This window comes from Rhinolophus ferrumequinum, chromosome 11 (assembly GCF_004115265.2).
Source record: "Rhinolophus ferrumequinum isolate MPI-CBG mRhiFer1 chromosome 11, mRhiFer1_v1.p, whole genome shotgun sequence".
NCBI lineage: Eukaryota > Metazoa > Chordata > Mammalia > Chiroptera > Rhinolophidae > Rhinolophus > Rhinolophus ferrumequinum.
Genome location: NC_046294.1, coordinates 9,390,780 through 9,412,293, shown reverse-complemented (window position 1 = coordinate 9,412,293; position 21,514 = coordinate 9,390,780). Strand labels below are relative to the sequence as shown.

General features: G+C 56.1%; 1 protein-coding gene across 5 annotated transcripts in view; it reads right to left on the bottom strand.

Moving 5' to 3' along the window:
- Window positions 1-21,514, bottom strand: part of SYT7 (synaptotagmin 7) — a 62,511-nt gene that overhangs the window by 25,236 nt on the left and 15,761 nt on the right. The window contains exons 2-6 of one of the 5 annotated variants that reach the window (XM_033119716.1): window positions 13,017-13,120; window positions 8,871-8,950; window positions 5,352-5,483; window positions 4,197-4,421; window positions 43-411 (exon numbers count right to left, since the gene is read on the bottom strand). In XM_033119716.1, coding sequence (XP_032975607.1) covers window positions 43-411; window positions 4,197-4,421; window positions 5,352-5,483; window positions 8,871-8,950; window positions 13,017-13,120 — 910 coding nt within the window. The remainder of the gene's footprint in view (window positions 1-42; window positions 412-4,196; window positions 4,422-5,351; window positions 5,484-8,870; window positions 8,951-13,016; window positions 13,121-21,514) is intronic. The other 4 variants (XM_033119717.1, XM_033119718.1, XM_033119719.1 and 1 more) reach the window with 4 other exon arrangements.

The following is a 21,514-nucleotide window of genomic DNA, read 5'->3' as shown; positions in this document are numbered from 1 at the left end:
TCGGGGAGGTGGGGAGTCAGCCCGCTCAAGGGGGGGACTTACAGGAAGGATTTCATGTCCAAGCCTCGGTTTCGAATCTGCCCCACCACGTGGTCCCAGCTGCCCGGGTTGGAGCGGCTACGGCCACCGGCCGCCCGGTACTTGGAGCCAGCTGAGGTGCCCTGCCGAACCTGGCCCCGGCCATAGGCCCGGGGGTTGTGGCCCGCCACTGAGGCCGTGTGGGCCTGCAGCTGGCCTAGGCTCTGGCTGGTGGTGGGCTGGCTGGGCTGCCGGCCCCGCTGGTGTTGGCTTAGCGGCTGCTGCAGGCTCTGCTGCCGCGTCAGAGTGCGGGGTCGTTGGCATTTCGGCTCTCCCGTGGAGCTGGGGATAGACTCAAGGGTAGTGGCCGTGGACAGGGTGGAGTCCTCGAAACTTGGGGCGGGTGGAGGAGAGGAGAGAAAGGAGAAGCAGGTGAAGGGATCACAGTGGAGGAGAAAGAAGCCCAGAGCCAGGCCTAGGAGGCCCCAGTGCAGGCTTCGCTCTGCCGGACCTCGCCAGGCCTCCATCGCAGTTGTCACCGCTCGCTGCTGCCGTCGCCGCTGCCACCACCTCACCCAGGAGGCCACCCTGAGGCCCTCAGGTGGGCCCCGCCCAGCCCACCCTCTGTCCTTGATTCAGCTAGTGCCCAAATTCCTCCTGTCTGAGCCAATCTCTCGGCTGGTCTGAGTGGGTCACAGAAGAGGCAGAGGCTGCTGTGTGGTGAAGGCGGGTCCCCAAGGCCCTGCAGCTGCCTGTCATGTTAGAATGGGAGGGGACGGAGGGAGCTGCTGCCTGCCACCCCCTCCCACTGTCTCATGGGGGGAACCCCAGGAAAGTCTGCCTCTGTGTTCTAAGTACTCCTGGCCTTTGGAGACACAAGGAAATCCAGGCCAATGCAGAGCTGGCCTAGTAACACACGGTGATTCGGGGGAAGGTGGCAATTCTTATGCTTTGTCCATGGAAGCCACGAGTGTCCTCAGGCTCCCACACCTCTACCCTGTGGCCAGGGCTGCCTCCAGACTCAGGCTCTGGCACAGATCTTCGCCCTCCTTCCAGGGTTCTGTTTCTGAGGTTAAGGAACCCCTTAACCTCATATCTTGGGGAATGACTCCTAGTTAGAGGAGGGGACCTTGGAAAGGAGCAGATGCGGTGGGAGCCCTAGGAACCACTTGTCTGAACGCTTTGCCACAGTTCTGACAGAAAACAGCATGACTATCCTGTCCTCTATGCATTTGAAAGAGGGTGCCGGCCTCACAGGCCCACCAGCCTCTCAGAAAAACGCTGGGATTTGGGGGCAAGGACCGACAGGAAACACCTGGCTGATCAGAGGCAGGATGAGGTCAGATACATCGGTTCAAAACCCTTCTCTGGAAGGGTTCCTAACTTTGGGAAAGGGAGTCTACCTCTCAGTTTCCTCATCTGTAAAATGGGGCTGAAAAATAAGCCCCGCTGCCTCTGTCACAGGGTTGCCATGAGGACCTAATGAGGTTGGGCCCAGGGATGATGTGTGGTACAGTCAACACTCCCTGTGGTAGCTGCAAATGTCTCAAGGAGACGGAGCTAGGAGGAGTCAGAGCCTCCTGGCCTCCCCGGGCAAGCTGCCTGCTTCCTGCCCTGGCTAGAGATTTCAGCACATCCGACAGGCAGGGCCAGAGCCAGAGGTCCCAACGTCCTCCTCCTCTGTCCCTTCCCTCTGCCACCCAATCCAATGCACTAAGGGAAGATATGGGCCCTGGGCTACCTGTTTTTGTAAATCAAGTTTTACTGGAACACAGCCACTGTCATTAATTTACAGGCACATCTCGTTTCATGGCACCTTTGCTTTACCGTGTTTCACAGATACTGGACTTTTTACAAATTGAAGGTTTGGGGCAATCCTGGGTGGAGCAAGTCTATCAGTGTCATTTTTTAGCAATGAACTATTTTTTAATGAAGGTATGTATACTGTTTTTAGACATAATGTTATTGCACACTTAATAGACTACAGTATAGTGTAAATATAACTTTTATATGCACTGGGAAACCAAAAACTTTCACGTGACTTGCTTCATTGCGACATGCGCTTCATTGTGACATTCGCTTTATTGCAGTGGTCTGGAATGGAACACACAGTATCTCCAAAGTTTGCCTGTATAGTCTGTCTATGCCTGCTTTGGGGCTACAATGGCAGGGTTGAGTAGGTATAAAAGAGACTATGTGACTTGCAAAGCCTACGTATATATTTCCTACCTGGCCTTTTACAGAGAGAACTTGCCATCTCCTGATCTAGGGCACCAGGGCAGCCATGTACCCCCAAGCTGACCAAGGGAGGGGGCCCCAGGGCCCTTGGAGCCGCTTTCACCACTGCAGCCAGACCTCAGCTTTGCTCACCCCCGAGCCTACCCTAGGAACCAAACGACAACAGTTAGGCTGCCCCTGTGGGCTGAGAGAGAGAGAGAAAGAGAGAAAAATAGTGAAAGAAAGTCAGAGAATAGTAAAGAGAGAGAGAAAAGGAGAGAGAGAGAGAGAGAGAGAGAGAGAGAGAGAGAGAGAGAGATTGAGAGAGAAGCAAAACATGGCTTTAGCTGGGGTCTTGGAGTGGGCAGCAACCTTGCCTGGCTCGGGGCTGGAATCAGGGCTACCACCAGGGGCAGGCCCAGGCCTGGCCAGCCAGGTAGGCTCGCAGCTCCTGGGGGACAGGCCGAAGCAGGGGGAGGACAGCACCTGGGCGGCCGCCTCCTCCTCCTTGCTGACCTCATTTTGGTTTCCTATCATATCCAAAATTAGTCCAATTTACAACCTCTCAGTCACAGGAAACTAAAATTGGTTCCTCCAGGCCTTGAGCCAGCGGATGGCATGGAGGCCTCAGCCAGCCTGGAGTCTGTGGCCGGAGCAGCTTAGAGAGGGCGAGGTACTGGGACTGGATCTCAGACGGGAAGTGGAGCTTCCCTCCAGGGTCCTCCTGAGGCCTGACGTCAGGGGCAAAATTGGCCTGTGTTCCCTCAGGCCAACAAGCAAATGAGACCTGGGCACAGTGGTTCCCAAGGCAGGAATCACTGGCCTTTTGAAGAGAACCAGGAGGGCCCAGATTGAGGCAACAGGATAGCTCAGCAGCTAAGAAGGGGTCCGGCCCCCGGCCTTCTACATGAGAGGCTGCTCCATTAGCTGGGAACAAGGCAGTTCTAATAGCTGACAATGGAACTTATGTCCCAGTGGTCAATGAGAATGGTCATAGTTCAAAGGATTTAGAGCCCGGAAGGGCTCAGTTGTGGGGAAATGGAAGGTTCTAAAAGCCAAGATGAGAATAAGGCTTCCCTACGGTGGGGGAGAGGGCAACATACTATCCGCTGAGGATAGGGGCCAGCCCTAAATCCATCACCTAAGAGAGGGACCGACTATCTGCCTGGCAAGCTCAGACAGCCATTAAAAAGAAAATAGAAATTCTGTCTGACGTCCAGACCACCCTCATCAGAAAAGAGATGTTAGCTGGGGCTCAGCAACCCAACCTCCAAGAACACACCATCCCAACAGCTGACGGTGGGACAGCCCGCTGACCAAGACTGGGACAGCCAGTGATGATGGCTGAGGTGAGGATGAACCAATGGGGACAGCCTGGCTGTTCATGGTGGGCCTATGGAACAGATGGTGTTATGGTACAGGCAAGACTGGGACAAGTCAATGGATCACCCGATGGTCAAAAATGGAATGGCTCAACCTCTGGGTCTAGAGCCATCTGCTGACTGTAAGAGGGAAGGCCTGGTGACAGATGAGTGGCATAAAACACAGGCTGAGAGTGGGCCAGCGCCCCAAGGATGGGATGGTCCAGTGGCTGAACAACCACAGGCCTGCTCCCCACGGAGGGGTGACCTGATGGCTGAGATGGGGCTGCCAATCAAGGAGGATGGGATGACCCAAGGACTGAAATAAAGTTGCCCTGGGGGCAGAAAATGGGATGTCCTGGGCACTGGCAAAGAAAGAGACTGATGGGGGCAGGAGCCAGAGGCTGAGATGCGACACTGTATGGCTGCTAGTTGTGCTCAATGGCAAGGACGATGGGAGTCTCGTGAAGGAATGGAATGAGCCAGGGGCCGAGGACGGCACCTCTGGGGGCAGCAGCGGGCATGCCAGGGGTCCCGCTGTCCACCCTGGCGGGGGCAGGCCTGAGCTCGCGCTCCGGCAGCCATGGGGCCATCACTCACTTGGACAAGTTGAGCTTCCCTGCGGCCAGGTGGCTCTGCACCGTGCGCCAGCGGCCTCTCCCCGCCTTGCCACTGCTGCCTGGCTCGCTGGGGGCAGTGCCGCCGCTTCTCAAGGCGTCCTCTCCAGGTGGCGGCACCGGTGCTGGCTTCTCCCCCAGCCGGCCTTCCCGCTCCACCGCCAGCCCCGCTGCAGCGGCCACTTTGGCGCCTGACAGGAGAGTGCCACTGGAGGCACGGGCGAGGCAGCCAGGTGAGGCACCCAGGCCAGAGGGGCACCGGGGGTGGCGGTGGGGGAGAGAGGGCAGGTCACACGTGGGGGTGGGGAGGTAAAAGAGGAGGAAAAACAATAACAGATAAAAGGAAGAAAGAGACAGTGAGAGAGGAGGAGAGGGACAGACGGACAAGAGACAGACAGAGAGAGAGAGAGAGACATCAGCACTGCAAATGCGTTAACAGCAGAGCCTGCAGAGAGGAGAGAGGGGGACCAGGGGGCCGGGAGTCGGAGAACAACGCACCACACAATGGAGGGGGGCCCCTCCCCACCGCCTTGGGCAGGGGCGGCAGGGGTTGGGAGAGGGCAGCCACCTCCAACTCTATCCCACAGGACAACGAAGGGTTAACGACGGAGGAAGAGCGGGCTGTCCAGGCCAGGAGGCCCCCAGGCAGGGAGAGAGAGAAAGCCGTGTTAGTCAGAGTTCATCACCACTACCACCATCACCGCCATCACCGCCACCACCTCCACGACCGACCACCGACCACCACCACCGAGCAGCCAGGGCAGCAGCACACAGCAGGGAGGAGGAAAGCTGAGCCACACCGAGAGGGAGGGACCGAAACGGGCAACCCCATCCTGACTGCACAGAGGGGGTGGGGCCACGGGGACCAGCTGGGGGCCGGTGTGGCCGTGGAGGGGGCTCTCCTGCGTGGCTGGCCCTGGGGGGTGGGGACAGGAGACGGGCAGGCAGGCAGGGGGGGGGGGCGGGGCAGGAGGGGTTGCTCGTCTCCATGGTAGCCTGCCCATGGGGTGCATGGGTGGGGACGTGGGGGAGCAGAGGAGGAGGGGGAGTAGGAGGGGGAGAAGTGAGGGGCTGGGAGGGGGAGGAGGACGTGCGCGGGTACTCGGTACATATGATCAAACCAGGTAAAGTCACTCACTTGAGGGACAGTCGTGGGTCGCCATAAGGGGCGTAGGGTGAAATGTTTAGAATAAACTCCTTGGGAGGGTAGGAGCTCCATTTCTGCTGCACTGTGCTCTCATTGTTATTCCAAAAGTCTCTGTCTAGATCGCTGGAGGGGCAGAGAGAGAGGGGAGAAAACAGGGAGATACAAGAAGAAACAAGAACCGCCAGTCCTGCGGGGCCGAGGGGCCGGGCTGGGCACACAGGGCGGGGTGGGCCAGGGTCGACTCCTGCAGGAGGAAGAGAGGTGGGCAGGCTCGCAGCCGACGCCCCTTGCACGCACGTACACACACACGCACACGCACACACTCGAGGGCGGGAGAAGCCGTGCAGAAAGGAGGCGAGCTGCAGGTGAGCCACTGGGGCCTCATACCCGGGGAAGCTGGTGGGAGAGAAAGATGGTGAGAGAGGAGAGGAGAGGGGACGAGGCCCCGGGTGGGATGTGCTGGGGAGCAGGAGGAGGAGAGGGAGCTGGTTTCTGTCTGTAAAGGGCTGAAAGGTAGACAGACCCTGCTGCCAAATCCCTGGGCCCCTCTCCTCTGGCCTCAGTCTCCCTGCCTGTCAAACCAGAAGGCTGGCTGTGACTATGAAGCCAGTCAGCTATCCTGCGGCAGGACGGAGGCCCCAGTTTGGAAAGATTCGAGCTTCCCCCCTTTCGTCCACTTCCGCGGGGCAGGCCCAGCTAACTGCCCGTCTTTTCCTCTTCCCCTTGGCCTGAGGTTCCCAGCCTCTCCTGCGCTCTCCCACCTCGGGAAATGAAGCCTTTACACGAGACGGGCAGGATCTCAGCTGAGCTGGAGACCCTCTCTGCTCACTGCAAAGGTGATGGTTTGGGTCACTGCCTCCCTCCCCACAAAGGGAAGCATCTGCAGGCCTTCACGTTGCTGACAGCATGACCAGGGTCACAGAGGCCCTTCAGGTCCTCTGTCCTGGGGCCTGTGTAAAGGGAGCCTGCCCTTCTCCTGGGGGACAGTGAGCAGACTCAGCCTCGGGCCCTTGCCGTGTACCTGGTCGGGCAGCCTCTCCCTGCGCCCTGTGCCTTTCCAAGGTGGAGCTGCTCGGCCTGGAAGGGATCTTCTGCCCCAGTGTTCCCACCCGCTCCTGCTCGGTGACATGTCGTAGGGAAGCACACAAGTCGTACGGAAGCTGCCAGAAGGCATGGCCTGGAAACCCCAGGAGCTGAGGACAAGTTTGACCTTGATTTCGGTTCTCAACCTCAGACTCAGAAACAAAGGAGAGAGAGAGACAGAGAAGCTGGGCTGCCACCACAGGACTCCTTGGGCCTCCCTGCTGTGGACAGAGTCTCTGTCCAGAATATACCTTGGAAATGTCTCACAGGGGACCCTGTGACCAGGGTTCAAAGCCAACGCCCTGAGCCTGCTCACCGGGGCAGTGGGGGCCAGGGATGCGAGAGGCAGGACCGGCCAGGTCCTCAGCGGTGGGAGGCCCCTGCCTGGGGAGGCTCCCTCCACAGAAGACCCTATTCCCACCAGAGACATCCTTTGGTCCCCTCTCCCAAGTGTAACAGAGAGATGGGACAGTTGGAAGACTTCCTTTCCTTCCCCGCCTCCAAATCTCCAAAATCAGGGCCATCCAACCCTAGGTACCGGAGAGAAAGATTCACCCAGGGTCATCACTGCCAGGCTGGTTTCCCAGCCTATGTTCCAAGGAATTCCAGGGTCCCTCAGGTTGTCCACTGCCGTAATAGGTAGAAAAGGGGGTCTTAAATTAAATAAGTTTGTGCAACACTGGTTCCTTTAGTGCAGGACTTCTCACAGTCTTTAAGGTGTCAGTGAATACCAGTATCTCCAAGAGGGAGCTTAGTGTGCAGTGTTTCCCAAACTTAGTTGGTCATGGAACCCTTGATTTGTGGAATAATTATTATTTATAGGGGCATGGGTGCTTTGAGGAACACAGTTTGGGAAGTGAAGCTAAAGAATGCCGCTTCCCAGAAACTCTGATAAACCAGTCCCCTTAAAGGAAGCCCTATGGCCAGAGGGGAGATGGTGCAGTGGGTAAATCTTGCTTCCTGCCCCTCCCCTGGCTTTGGGCCCTGGCCAGAGGCAAAGGCCTAGGAACCTGGGGTGTGTCGACAGAAGTGGTGGCTTCCTTCCCCTGAGGCAGAGGGTCTGACAGCTCAGCAGGGTGCGAGGGGGCAGGGGCTGCAGGGCTGTAGACAGGTGGGGGACAGCCCACTGCGGCCCTCACTGCATCTTAGAGAGCCCTCAGGGGTTTGCCACGCAAGCTCTTGTGGGGAATCCTGTCTCCTCCCGTGGACCCTATCCAGGACTCCTGGTCCTGCTCCACACTCCCTTGCCCAGGAAGTTCCGGTCACCTGCCCGAGACAGCCCCCCTGGCCCAAGGCTACAAACTCAGTTCGGGGCTTAGCCTGGAGGTGGCACAGGTGCTGGGCTGGCCCAGTGCTCCCCCCACATGGTCCCTCCGCCTTCAGAAAGCCTGGCGCCTGGGCTCTGCAACAGCCCGAGACCAGCCAGCTCTGGCTTTGAAGACTGGAGAGTGTGCAACAAAACCCGGCTTCAAAGGCTTCCCGCATCTTCCTCAGGAGCCTGCTCCCACCCCCAGCCTCAGCCTGCCCCACCTCTCCACTTACCCGCCCAAACAGACACACACCCAGCAGCTGCTTTGAAGGCCCCAAACAGGGTCAGAGCAAGAGATGGAAAGAGGAGGGGGCAAGGAGGGGCGGAGAGGGAAGGCCTAGGAGGCCAGGAGAGGAAGGAGGGAAATAGGAAGGGAGAATGGGAGAAGGGAGGGCCAGGGAAGGGCAGAAGGACTAGGTGGGAAGCGGGCAGAAGGAAAGGGGAGGGGCACGGCGGGCCTTTGGTTGGCAGGATAAGATGGAGGTGCCCCCCGGCCCTACCTCGGCCTGACAGCCTCCCCGTGAAGGTCTGGGCTCAACAGAGGAACAGGCTGGGGCCATTGGCCAGAGGACAGAGTCCTCTAGAGGGAGCACCTATTTCCAGATCCCCCAACCAGGTGGGGCAAGGGGACTTCTCCTGGTATCTCCCAGTGACCCTTAGCAGGGGGCTGGCACACGTGGTCCCCCGTGGAAGGCAGGACTCTCAGAGCAAAATGGGGAAACCCAGGTGAGTCAGAGGCAGTGAGACATGCAGTGGGCACCAGGGGTGACGGGGGAGGGCAGTGGCCCCGCACCCGGCCTGCCCTCCCTCCAGGTCACCCTGAGAACACTGATGGGTCTGAGAAAAGAGCTGGAGAGCTGGGTGGGGTTGGATGGAGGCATCAGCCACCAGGGCTGAGGGCCCTGCAACGTGGTGAGGGTCTGGGCAGCACAGGCAGAGAAGGCGCCCTGAGGTGTGGGGTGGGGAGAGAACATGGCACTGGGGTATTTGGGGCGGGGCGGGTGTGTGTGTGTGTGTGTGTGTGTGTGTGTGTGTGTGCAGGTCTGGGGAGGGGCAGGGGCTCCTCCCAGCGGGGCTGCCTGCGTGTCCCCACCCCAAACTCGCAGCCTGGCACCTACTTGATGGCCTTCTTCTCATTGCGCCCACGCCCTGAGTCTGGCGTGCCCACCGTCTCCAAGGAGTTCTTGTAGCGCTTGCCCTGTGGAGATAACATCAGGTCACTCGTGGGACATAGGGCTGCACCCTCCCAGCCTCCCCAGCATGCCCACCCCCCACTCCTGGGAAGGGGAGTAGACTGGAGCCCAGCCTTGCCAACAAGGTCGGAGGCCAAGGTGTGAGGGTGTCACCACTGTGGGGTGCCAGCCCCACCAACACTTGCTCTTTGGTTGCCAGCTCCTGGGCCCCATTGAGCCCTAAGACCTGCCCTATCCCCTTGAACTGCACTCCATTCCTTATCCCAGAGATGGGGCTCCTCCTGTCCCCCTGTCTCCTGGGGCTCTGGCCTGGCTCCCAGAAACACATCTCTCTCTGCCACAGACAGACGGCTCTCAGGCGCCTGGCCACGTCACACTGGCCACGTCACCTCCCCCAGATGGTGGGGTGGCATCCTGCAGGGCAAGGTTGTCAGTGGCCCGTGATGTGAGCCTCAGGGGCAGAGAGTGTGCATGTGCCCAGTCCTGCCCAAGCTGTGTCTGTCATTGTCTGGGAGTTCCCTGGGGTCCTTGTACACAGGGGCTGGGAGGCATGGCAGGGCCTGAGCACTCTCCTTTGTGGAAAAAAGCCTTGGGAAGAGAGACTGCTCACTGACTCGAAGGCGGGGGCAGCCTGGGCCAGCCCCCCAGCGGTCCTCACACCAGCATGGGCAGGGGAGGGGCAGGTGGGCACACCAGGTCCCTGATTAGTGGAAGGGCCCTGGCTGCAGCGGCAACTGGGCCTGCCGCCTGGAAGGTGAGCACCATTCACCTTCTCGGTTTGGGTTTCTAAATTTAGCTCATGCAGAGCCTGGCACAGTTAACATTCCTGGCTGCCACCAAGTGTCCTCGAGCACAACTATGGGCCATGGGCAGTGGGGACGGGGGCTGTGCAGGCGCTGGGGCTGCCCCCACAGTCCATTGTACCACTGGGCACTGGGCGACCCCTGCCCAGCCGAGTGGGGACACACACACGTTTCCCCATTTTCCCAACAGCCAGTCATGAGCACCAACACCACAGCCACAACAGTCAATTATTCTATTCTCCCTAAAGCAAAATAAAAGCCACACAGCCGCGTTTCCTGGCGCTCCTGCCAGCTGCAGCCCCTTCCTGGGCTCAGCCGCAACGGCAGCTCAATGGTGCGCCCCTGAAGGGTGTATGGGGTGGGGGGAGCCCCTATGTCTCAGGGGTGCCAGGGTCCCGGTCCCAGCACTGCCCCACGTTCCGCATGTCACCCTAGTCAAGTCCCTTGCCCTCTGGCCTCCTTTGCTTCCTTTCTGAAATGGTGTGGTGTCACCGGATGAGCCCTGGGTCATCAAGCCTCAAGGCTCTCGTCATAGATATTATTTTTCTCCTTACTTACTTCAGCTCCCACCCCTGGGAATGTGGCGGCCAACAGCAGGGACCGGATCGCCTCTAGTACTTGGTGTGGAACTTGGTACCCAGCAGTTCTCACAACTCTCAACTGGGAGGGCCTGTTAGTGGCCCCTCCCCCCAGGTCCCATCCCCAGGCTGTTGCTGCCTCTGAGCCAGAACTTTGAGAGTTAAAAAACAGAGCTGCTGTGTTCTCTGGGTCCACAGAAGCTGCCCTCGCTCAGCTGCATCTCTGATCCTTCCCATCGTTACCCAAAGTTCAAATCCCAAACAATTCCTAGTTCCAACGGGGACCATCAGGGCCTAGAGCCCTCCGTGGCAGTCAAGGGCCCTTCTTGGGCAGGACCCTCAGGCAGGAGCCCTGCCCCCACTCCTCTCCAGCACTTCAGTGTGGGGCTGCTGCTGAAGGCCCCCCAGCCCTACTCGTCACCTCCTCTCCTCTTCCTTCCTAATCTTGGCAGGAAACTGGCCCTGATAAGCACTCTCTTCTAAGGCTGGTTAGCTGTCTCAAGGCCAGGCATGGCTGGGGTGGGCTGCCTGGCTCACCCAGGGCCGCTCCCCTTCCTTCCACAGCTCAAAGAACCCTTCCCTCAGGTGGCAACTATCACTGCAGCAGGAGCTGGGGTGCTATGGAGGACAGGAACCAGGGACAGGATTTGGGGGGTCAGGGGGAAGTTAATGGGGCAAGGATAGGAACTTCAGCCGGGGTCCAAGAAACATCAGACAGCTTCTAAGCAGCCTATACCATCAGCCTGCTCATCAGGGAGGGAGGTTGGCCAGGCTGATCTGGAAAAAGCCAGCTGGAGATTAAGGAAGTTATTAATGTTTAGAAATGTGATCTGGGCTGTCAGGGTATCACATCACTGCTGCTGAGGGGACAGGCAGGCAAAGAGAGCCCAGCAACTGTGCAGGGCACATTTAAAAGCCCCTTCCATGCAGCATGGAGACAGCCTGGGCAAAAAGCTCCCTGGGTTCTGTGACCTGGGGGTAGGGGAGGGATGGTGGCAGGATTGAGGGCTTGCTTGGCAGCTCAGAGGAGCAAGTCAAAAGGGCAGGCTGTGGTCTGGACCCCTGGGAAATGTCCTGAAGCTGGGAGGAGGGGCTGGGACCAGGGGAGGTTCTGCATCTCTCAGCTGCCCACCTGCTACAAAAGCTGTCATCTTTAAACTCCTGTCCCAGGTGAGGAAGTTTGGGGGTGAGGCTCTCACCACACACACACTCTGGAACACTTACCAGGGTCAGTTCACTCAGGCATATGATGAGATGATCCCCCTTCCACTCTGCAAGTGTGAACAGACACACACACACCACACTAATACCCTCAAAGTCCACACACTCAACACAAACACCTGCATTCAAGGTCACCAGCATCACCTGCTCATACACCTACCCCTGCCTTATAATACAGAGAGACAGACAGACAGCCTAACAGGCACAAGACGTGCAGGGCTGCAGCGGGGCTCAGCCACTCCCACGGCCTCTGAGGACACTCACATACGTAGAGGCACGTGGCCAAGCCCCACACTCCACCTCCCTTGAAATTCTGAGACAGACGCAGCCACAGGAGATCCAGGAACAATGCAGGACAGCCAGCCTGGCTCCACCTGAATGCAAGGAGCCACTGGGTCCCAGCGCACATTCTGAAGGAGCTGCTGGAAGTTGTATATCCCAGGATGGAGAGTCATGTTCCCAATTCCCGAGTTTGCCTTTCCTGAAGGAGGCACGCTGGGTCCTCATCCAGGGGCATCTGCCCTTTCTCTTCCTTAAGAGTGGGGCGTGAAGTCCCCGCCCCCACATTGCTGCAGCCACAGCCCTCCTCCCTGGGAGAGAATGAATGGGGCTCCCAGATGTGGTACCCTGCCCCCACTCCTACCATTCTCAAACTGGGGGATGGAAGGTACCTGCCAGGGACTCTTTCGCATCTACCCCCAGGAAAGGTCCCACACCTGGGAGGCCTCCCTGCCCACCTTCGGGGATGTCCTCCTGCAGCCCCTCGAAGTGCCCACCGCATTTCTGGGCTGGCGCGGCAGGAACTGGATACGAGTGAGGGTCTCCTGGGGTGGCCACCCTCGGGGAGCTGTGGGCTACGCGCGGGCGGCTCAGCCCGGCTCCCCCTCCCGGCGCCCTCAGTGATGAATGTCCCTCCTGACGGTCTCGTTACTTATTAATGGCCTAATCCTGCGCGTTAATTCTCCAGCTCTCGTTAAAAATGAAAAGAAGCGGTTTGTGCTTGTACAAACCCTGAGAACCAGGATGGATGTGCGGGCGCTGGGGGCGGGGCGGGGCGGGCGCCGCCGCCTCATTGGTCTGGAGACCCGCTCGACCACGCCCAGCCCTGAGGGGGGGCAGCGGACCGAGGGGAGAGGGCCTCGATTCTCAGTCTGCGCGTGTGTGCCTGCGGCTTTTTCTGCGGGAGATGGGGCGTGTGTGCGTGGAGTTGAGAGCGTGTGAATGCCCATGAGACCCGTGTCTGTCCGCGAATGTCCGCAGGTGTGTGGCTCTGGGTGTCCACGCAGACATACGGGGCCAACACCTAGGCGAACGCAGTGCCTGCATGCAGGTGTGAATTTCTAGCAAGTGTGCCTGACCATTCGAGCAGGTGGTCATCTGCACACGCCCTAGAGAGCGTTCAGGAGCCTGTAATTGTGGGGGGCGGGGTGCAGGGCCAGGCCCCGCCCCCGGGCCCTCAGGAGCCTCACCAGTTTGCGCTGACACCAGTGGCAGAGGCCGCAGAGGACGACAGTGACGCTAAGGCTGACGGTGATGATGGCAGAGACCAGCAGGACATCGCGGGTGGGCGCCCCTGGGGAGGACATGCACAGGTCAGACCCTCATTGGCCAGAGCCAACCACCCTCCTTTGGCCCAGAGCCCCCCAGAACAACCATGATAGCTTTCCAACTGTCCCCCACACTGGGGGCTCTGAGAAAGTTCTGCTGGTTCTTTCTTGCTGGCTGATCCTGGGACATCTCTTTTCCTCTCTGTGCCTCAGTTTCCTCATCTGTAAAATGGGGGAATTGTACTGGTTGGCATTTCTCCTGGTCTCTTCCTGCATGGGCCCTGTGTGAGTCCATGGCATCTATACCATCCTCCAAACGTGACATCTTTAAAAGGCGAGGCCAAGTGTGCCCCTAGCCCAGCCAGGCTTCGCAGGCCCTTCCAAGCCCTCTAAAACAGCCACTGTTTCTTTAAGGCCTTCCTGCTGAGCACAATTCCATCCCCTCCCGTTCATACTCTGAGCCACAACGCCAGCTGAATTTGCCCAAATGGTTATCATTAGCTCTTACAGTCCCTCTGAGGACATCTGCCCTATGGGCACTAACAGACACTCAAGTATCTGGCCAAGACACAACAGCCAGGTGTACAGTCAAAGAGGAAATCTCTGGAACCTTCTGATTAGTCCTCACCTCCTTCAGCCCAACTTTCCTTGGGCTGGAAGTCCACCCAGCTGGCCTCTGCACACCCCACCCCCACCCCTTAGTCCCTGAGCTCATTGTTTGCAATCTCCTACATGCTCCCCGGGCAGCCCAGCAGCTTCCATTCTAAGAGCTCAGGGGTCCTAGACTTCAGGAGTGGAAATCTTCATGGACCTGCCCTAGGAGGAAAATCCCAGGTTTCTGTGCAAATCCCACCTCTCGCTCTGTGTGTGGCTTTGGATGAGTCCATAACCACTATTTTCTCTTCTGCTACGCAGAATAAACCTTCTCCCTACCTTCTCACAGGTGGTTGTAGACATGAGCCCAAACCAAATGTAAGGAAAGCGAAACGTGACCGGAAGTGATCATGTGGGGAGTTGAGTGAGACTGGCAGAGATTACATGTGCCCTGTAAATATGTGTGCACTGAGATGTGTCCTCAAGTCAAGGAGACGCTGTTTATTTACAGAGCAGCCTGTGTGGGCTTTTTGGTGCCAGTGATGGTGGTAATTAAGAGCCAACGATAGCTGTCTGGTCCTGGTTCCTGTGGTTTCAGCTTCTGGCCTCCGGTCTCTCTTGTTTTGCTGTGGGGCCTCAGGAGCAGGGCCAGAGGTCATCCCAGCTCTCAGGACCATCAGGGCTCCCTCCCACTACCACTCCAGCGCCCTGGGCACCTGGTTCGCTACCTACTCTCCCTAGAATCCTGCTTGGGCCCCACTTCTCCCTTCCCAATTTCCTGAGCCTTCCAGCTGTGGGAAAAGGCCACCCTCACCTGGTCCCCACCTGCCAGGCCAATTCAACTTCCTCTTGTCTGGAGTCCACAGCCTCAGCCCCCCGGAGGCCCCTTTAACCAATTCACTGTCAACCTCAGGGCCCACAGCACCAGAGAGCTCTGACTTGGACAATCTGCAGACGCCAAAGAACTGGCCCAGCGCTTCCCTTCCCCAGGTGGAGGAGCACATTTGCCAACGTTCTCAGGCCAAATGAGACGCCTCCATCTTTAACCTCCAGACTTTTGGGGCATGGGGGTGGGCAGGACAAGTGGAGAGAGTGATGGCCATAATGCCACAGGGCATGGCCCCAGGGTCCCAGGATGCAGAGCTGTGGTAAGGAGATGGGCGAGTGTGCCTTCCGGGAAGGGGCCCTACACTTTTTCCAGCTCTCTCCACAGGAACTGCCCCTGCCACACTGGAAGGGTCTGGGGGTGTCATTGGGGTTGTTGAACTTCCTTTTCAATAAAGTAAATTCCACTCTTGGGCTGAGCTTTCTTCAACCACTATCTATTGAGAATCTACCATGAGGCAGAGGGGACAGGCAAGAATTCAGCTAATTATTTCTTAGTATGTTGGGTGCCCCACAACCAGCGAGTGGCAGGACACCAGCTTGGGGCTCCAGGCTCCAAAATATCTGAGAAAAGACCCAAGTGTGAGTACAGCTTCTGCCTCTTTTTAAAAATTATATATATACAGAGGGTGCCAAAACAATATATACACATTGTAAGAAAGGAAAAAACTGTATTAAAATTGTAATACTCAATATACACAGATAACAGATAACAAAAGATGAATACAAGTCATATTTGACTTCTGCAGTTATAAGAGGTGCTCAAAGTGGTTACCATCAGCGTCCAGACACTTCTGATTATGGCAAACCACTGCTTGAGCAACGCTGACCAGTGTCCACTTGTATACATTTTTTTGACACCCCCAGTATGTATATATATGTGTATATATATATATGTATATATGTATATATATGTATATATACACTTTTAAATTGACTTTTCAATTATAGTTGACAAGCCTCTGTTTCTCAATCACTCAGGTCTCCATTTTCACCTTTATAAAGATAAAAATGGCATCCACTCCATGGGATTGTTGCTAGGACTCCATAGACAGGTATTATTACTAGGGTTGTTGGTGTCAGTTTTGTCACAGGTGTAAACAGAGGGCTCTGGGAGCACAAATGAAGAAGTGATTGCTGGATGAGGGAGCTATCTGGGAAGGCTTTCTGAGGAGGTGGTATTTCGTGCCGTCTGGGGCCTGGGGGTGAGGTGAGGGTAGGCCATTCTGGGCAAAAGGAACAGCAAGAGCAAGGGGGAGGTCAGAAGTGTCAGGCACATTGTCTGAGGAGCTGGACTAACTTATGGGGTGTGAAATATGGAGACCAGGCTGGGAGTGAGAGTAGGCAATGAGAGATGGGAGTCTTTCAGGCTGAGGCGCTTGTGTTCTGCAGGCCATGGGTGTCATGGAAAGTTTGTGAGCAAGGGAGGGGCAGGATCAGAGGGGCTATTAGCAAGCTCGCGATCTGCCAGCTGTGCTGCTGTGGTAGGAGGCCACACTCAGGTGTGCTCCTCACCACACACACCTCTTGGCCATGGGGCAGTTCTTAAAAGGGTTACCTCCCTGGAGCTCCCTCCTCTCTTTGCCAAACAAGGTCCTTTTCAAAAGCTGCTCATCAACCTCTGTTGTAGGCTGGAGAGCCCGTGAGGACAGAGCCTGTCAATCCCAGAAGCCAGTGGGCACCCTCTGAATGGTCCCCAGAGACCCAGGGAATGCCCATCTTAAGCAGTTAGCTTTCTGTGTCATGCAGAATGAGCACTGGGCTTGGAGCAATAGGCTGAGGCCCTCTTCTGGCCACTAAGCAGCTGTGAGGTGGCTGTGGGCAAGGTGTTCAACCTCTCGGACATCAGTGATTTCATCTGTGGAAGAACTGACCCTTCCCTGCTCTGATGATGAGCAGGGATCCTAGGTGTTCCACATGAGGTAATAACTTAGTCCTCACAACAACTACTGAGGTAAGCATTACGGTTATTCCCATTTTACAAATGGGAAAACTGAGGCACAGAGGGGTCAAGTACCTTGTCCAAGATCATTCAGGTAGGTGGTGGAGCCATGGTTCAAACGCAGGCAGTCTGGCTCAGTCTACACTCTTTGCTTTGTGTGCTCTTGGGACCTCCTAGAGTTCCTGGGACTTTCTCAGGGGTATGAAGGCGGATGCTAACTAAGTAGATGAGGCTGTGGTCCCTCAAGCCCTCTTTAACCAAAACAGCAGCATTTCCCTGTTTTACATCTTGGGCTTTTGCAGACAATTCCATTTGAAGAAAGGGATGCGTTGCTAAGGAAAGTTGAGCCCCTCGAGATCGGTGACCCTGGGATCCCCTGCAGCATGGGCGGAGGCCATCATCTTTCCAGCAGCTGACCCACCAAGATGCCCAGCTCCCTAGCATCGCTCAGACAGCCCTTGAAGCCAGGGTGAAACAAACGCTTGTCATTGCAAATTGCATTGTTGGTTGCTGTGAACAAACGTGAACAATGTCCTCGGGCAACACGTGATGCTGCCGTGAAGGGGAACAAGCACATTCTCGCCTGCCAGCCAGAGTGAGACCATTCCCAGAGCAGGGAGTCAGGGTCTCAGGCTGGGAGGGACCTCGGAAGTCATGGGGTCAGGCCCCATCAGTGCACAAACCCCCTGGGCAGCGCTGTGGGTGACAGGAAGCCGCTTCTTCAGGAGGCAGGTCCTCCCTGGATGGGCACTATTAGCGAGGGCTGCTGTGCCTTGCACTGAGCTAACTCTGTCTCCCTAGAACTTTCCCTCATGGTCCTAAGCTTGCCCTCCAGAGCTGGTGAAAACAGACTGGCTCCCTCTGCCACATGACAGGCCTCCAAATCCTTGCCGACAGCTCTCATGTCCCCTTCCAGTCTTCTCCAGGCAATCCTGCCCCAGCCCTTCTGAACCCTTCCTCTGATGACATACATGGTTTCAAGTCCCCTTAGCGTCAGCATATTAACATTTGGGGAAAGAAAATATTGCAGCCCTAGTCAGCCTTTTGACAGGGCTGACTTCCACGACCTATCCTTGGGCAGAGGAGACATCCTGGGTCCCAGGGGTGAGACCCAGACAAGGGCAGACGGATGACATCGGGAGACCTGGGAGGCAGGGTGAGCCAGGAGCAGGGAGAACCAGGCCTCCTGGGTCCAATCCCAGGGGTGTCCTGGGAGTGAGATGTGAGCTCAGGTACATTGCTGCCCCCCTGCCCAGGCCTGTGGCGGGCACGTCAGCTGATCAGAGTTCAAGATTACTGATGAGCTGATGGAGTCCTTTGGGCAGAGCCTTTGCCAGGTCCTGTGGGCAGAGCCTGTGCTCCTGACCATGCCATTCCCCAAGGAGCTCTCAAGGTAGAGCATGTGTGCTCCAGGAGGCAGCCCATGTCTGAGGCGGACAAAATGCTCACACACAGTCTTCCCCTCTAGTATGTCAGATCCAGGAGGGCCAGGCTTGCTATCCTGTTCACCACTGTCTTCCTAGCACCAAGGACAGAGCTGTACAAATAGTAGGTGCTCAATAAATGCTTGTTGAAAGAACGAGTAAGGAGGACTCCCAGGCCTCTAGGGATATTAATAATAATAGAGGCTACCATTTATTAAGCATCTACAGTATACCAGATTACAGGGTCCATGAAGGCAGGGGCTATATCTGCTTTGCTCATTCCAGGATCTTCTATGACAGGCTGACACATGGGAGGTACTCAGTGAATATTTGTTGAATGTTCAATTCTTGCATACGTCATATGTTACCTTGCTTGTCACCCAAACAAGATGGGGAGAGAAGAGATGGGAGAGGCTGCAGTGACAGAGTTTGAGAATCTCTCTCTTTTACACACACACACACACACACACACACACACACACACCAGGACCACTTCCGTTCTTCCCCTATGCCCACCTTTGCCTGACAAGCCCTGACTTTTCTAGACCCAAATAAAAAGCACCTCCTCCAGGAAGCCTTCCATAATCTCCTCAGTGGGAATTAACTTCTCCTGCCTCTGAGCTCCCCTCACGCTGTGCCTACACCCTTCTTTTAGGGTTCAGTGATTAAGTGCTAGGGCTCTGGACCAGACTGTCTGGGCTCAAATTCTGGTTCTTATTCTTCCAAGCCATGTGACCTAATCTCTGCATGCCTTGGTTTCCCCATCTGTAAATGGGAGCTAATAATAGTACAGCCCTCATAGGACTATTGTGAGGTTTAAAGGAATTAGCACATATAATGCGCTTAGCACAGTGCCTGACACAGAATAAATAGGCAATAAATGCTAGCTAGCTATTCTCATAGCATTACCATGTCTTGCTTGGTATGAAAGACATCTAGGACATGAAGTGTTGAACGAAATACTGAACTAGACACACATGTAGTTTTCCCCACAGGCAGAGGCCAGTGTCATATCCCACTCCATTCTGTGCGTCCTCCCCCCACACACTGCCCAGGACCTGATCAAAATCAAGCATCAGTGAGTGCCTATGGCAGGGAATGGGGAGGGCTGAGGCAGGTGTGGAGTGGGGGGGGAGGTGTGTGTGTGGCGGCGTTGGGGGACAGCTGGAAGCCAGGCTGGAACTTCAAGTGTGAACTGCAAACCTAACCCCGCCCCTTGCCAGGGCTCTGCCCCCACGCCCAATTCCTTCTCATCTCCTCAGCAAGCCATGATTTATGGATAAATAGAATCAAACAGGGCGGCTGGCTGCTGAGAGGCCCAGGGGAGCTGCTGGAGAGGGAGTGAACTTCTGCAAGCAGCTCACCAGCTGCCCAGGGAGGACGGCAGGGCAGCCAGAGGAGGAGCAAGTACCCTCACACACAGGTCACAGACACTGACACCCCATGGCTGGCTCGCTCACACACACACACACACACACACACACACACTGCACACGCCACGGAGACTCACCCTTGGCACAGACACCCATGCTCACACTCACACACACACATGCATAGACACCCATAGCCATGGCCTGAGCAGCTGCCCAGACCATTCTGCCATCTGTGCGGTCTATGTGTGCATACATTTCCTCTAGCCTGGAATTCTCTTCTTATGTCCATTACTTGTCTGTCCATCTGAGGCAGAGCAGTGGACAGGAAGCAGAGTTAGAGGCAAATGACCTGGATTCCAGTCCCACCTCTGCTTCTGGCCAGTGACCCTGGCATGACCCGCTCTGGACCTCAGTTACACCTTCAAATGATGACAACAACCCCTAACCTCCCGGGCTGGGGTCCTGTCAGGATCAGATAACAGCTCACGTTAATTGAGCACATGCCTTTTATGGCAAACACTGTGCCAGGAAGTGTATAAGCACCATCTTGTGTGATCGCCACAACCTTGTACCACTATGATTCCTATTTCACAAAGGAAGAAACAGGCATGGAGAGTTAAGGCAACTTGAGCCTGTGCTTCACACAGCTCCAGCGGCCTCCTCTGAGCTGAAGGATGTGACCGCATTCTGTCATTCGCTACACTGTGTGACCTAGCCACACCCAAATTTTCTCCTTCCTTCGAGAAGGCCATCTTTCACACCTGAGGCTTTACATAAGCTGTTCCCTCTGCCTGGAATGCCCTTCCTTCTATTCTCTACCCTCAAGATCCCTAGACAAAGATGGCCTTCATTCCCTCCCACATTTCTTTCTGCTTCCCCTGTAACTATGGCAATTCTTCCTTGGGTTAATAATTACCACTGTCTTTTCCCCACTGGGAGCACCTGGAGGGCTTAGACCCCAGATCACTCACGTCTTTAGCCCAAGACCTGGTACACAGGAGAGGCTGGAGAAGTAGGTGCTGAACAAATGGCATGAAATTATTCAAGGTCCCAGGTAAGCCTACCTCTTCCAGGAAGCCCTCCCTGATGGCAAGTGGTCAGAGCAGTCTCTTCCTTTTCCAAACTTGAACGGACCCTCTGTCCAACCCCCTTTTCTTGGGAGTAGTCTTGTTCCCCAAGCAGGACCAATGGGGTTAGGTCCTATCTCCCCACTGCTCAGGGTCTCCCACACCCCACAGTCCATAGCCCAGGGCACAATACATAGAAGCTGCTGGACACACTGGAAATCTGTGCACATAGGCTCTTTTCCCCAGAATTCACTTGCTCTTACACTCTCAGATGGTGACACGTACATTCCTCATATCTAGCCCTTCCAAAGTTGTCCCATAACCCTGACACCCTCCCAAACTAGACCGCTCCCCTCTTTTGGGCACCCCCAGATCCCAGGCCCTTATGCTCCTTTCCAAGTGCCTTTAATCACAGTAACTAATGTATGCTCAACACTGAATCATGTTCATAGTTTTCAGCACCTTTCTGAAGGTAAATATTCTTACGTTCATTTTACAAAGAAGAAAACTGAGGTTCAGAAGGGTTAAATATTTGTCCGAGAGCACACAGCAGAAGAGACATAAAGGCAGAATTGAACTTGGAGTCTGTAAGACTCCAAACCCTGCAGCTCTCACACTGTTCTACCCTCTGGGAGCTGAGCCTTGAAACAAGTCACTCTGAGGAAAGCAGAAAGAACAGAAAGAAACCGAGTGAACACAAAATAAAGAGCAGCTGGGGAAAGGGCTTACACCTCCCAAAGAATTTTACCCAAGAGAGCTATGCCCATTTACCCCAAGCACTTCAGAGATCTCTTTCACACACACACCTTTCCCTGGGCTCTTTTCTCCCTCCACTGGCCCAGCCCTTGGCCTCAGTAAAGGACTTTCATTAGAGAGAGGCTCAGTCCACCTAAAGGTCTCAAAACAGGTTGGGGGTCGAGCAGCTGGGGCTGGACAGAGTAGGAGCAGGAAGAAATGGAGGGTGCCTAAGGACGTGCCTAGGGTCCTCTCTCTGGCACTGACTAGGGTTCAACTACTATTTCATGATGTGGGGGTGGTTGGGGCCACATCCGCCAGGTGTTCCCATCCTGATCCCTTCTTCTCCCACCTGATTCTGCACCAGGATATATCATGCCCCAGTGCCTCCCCCATCCTT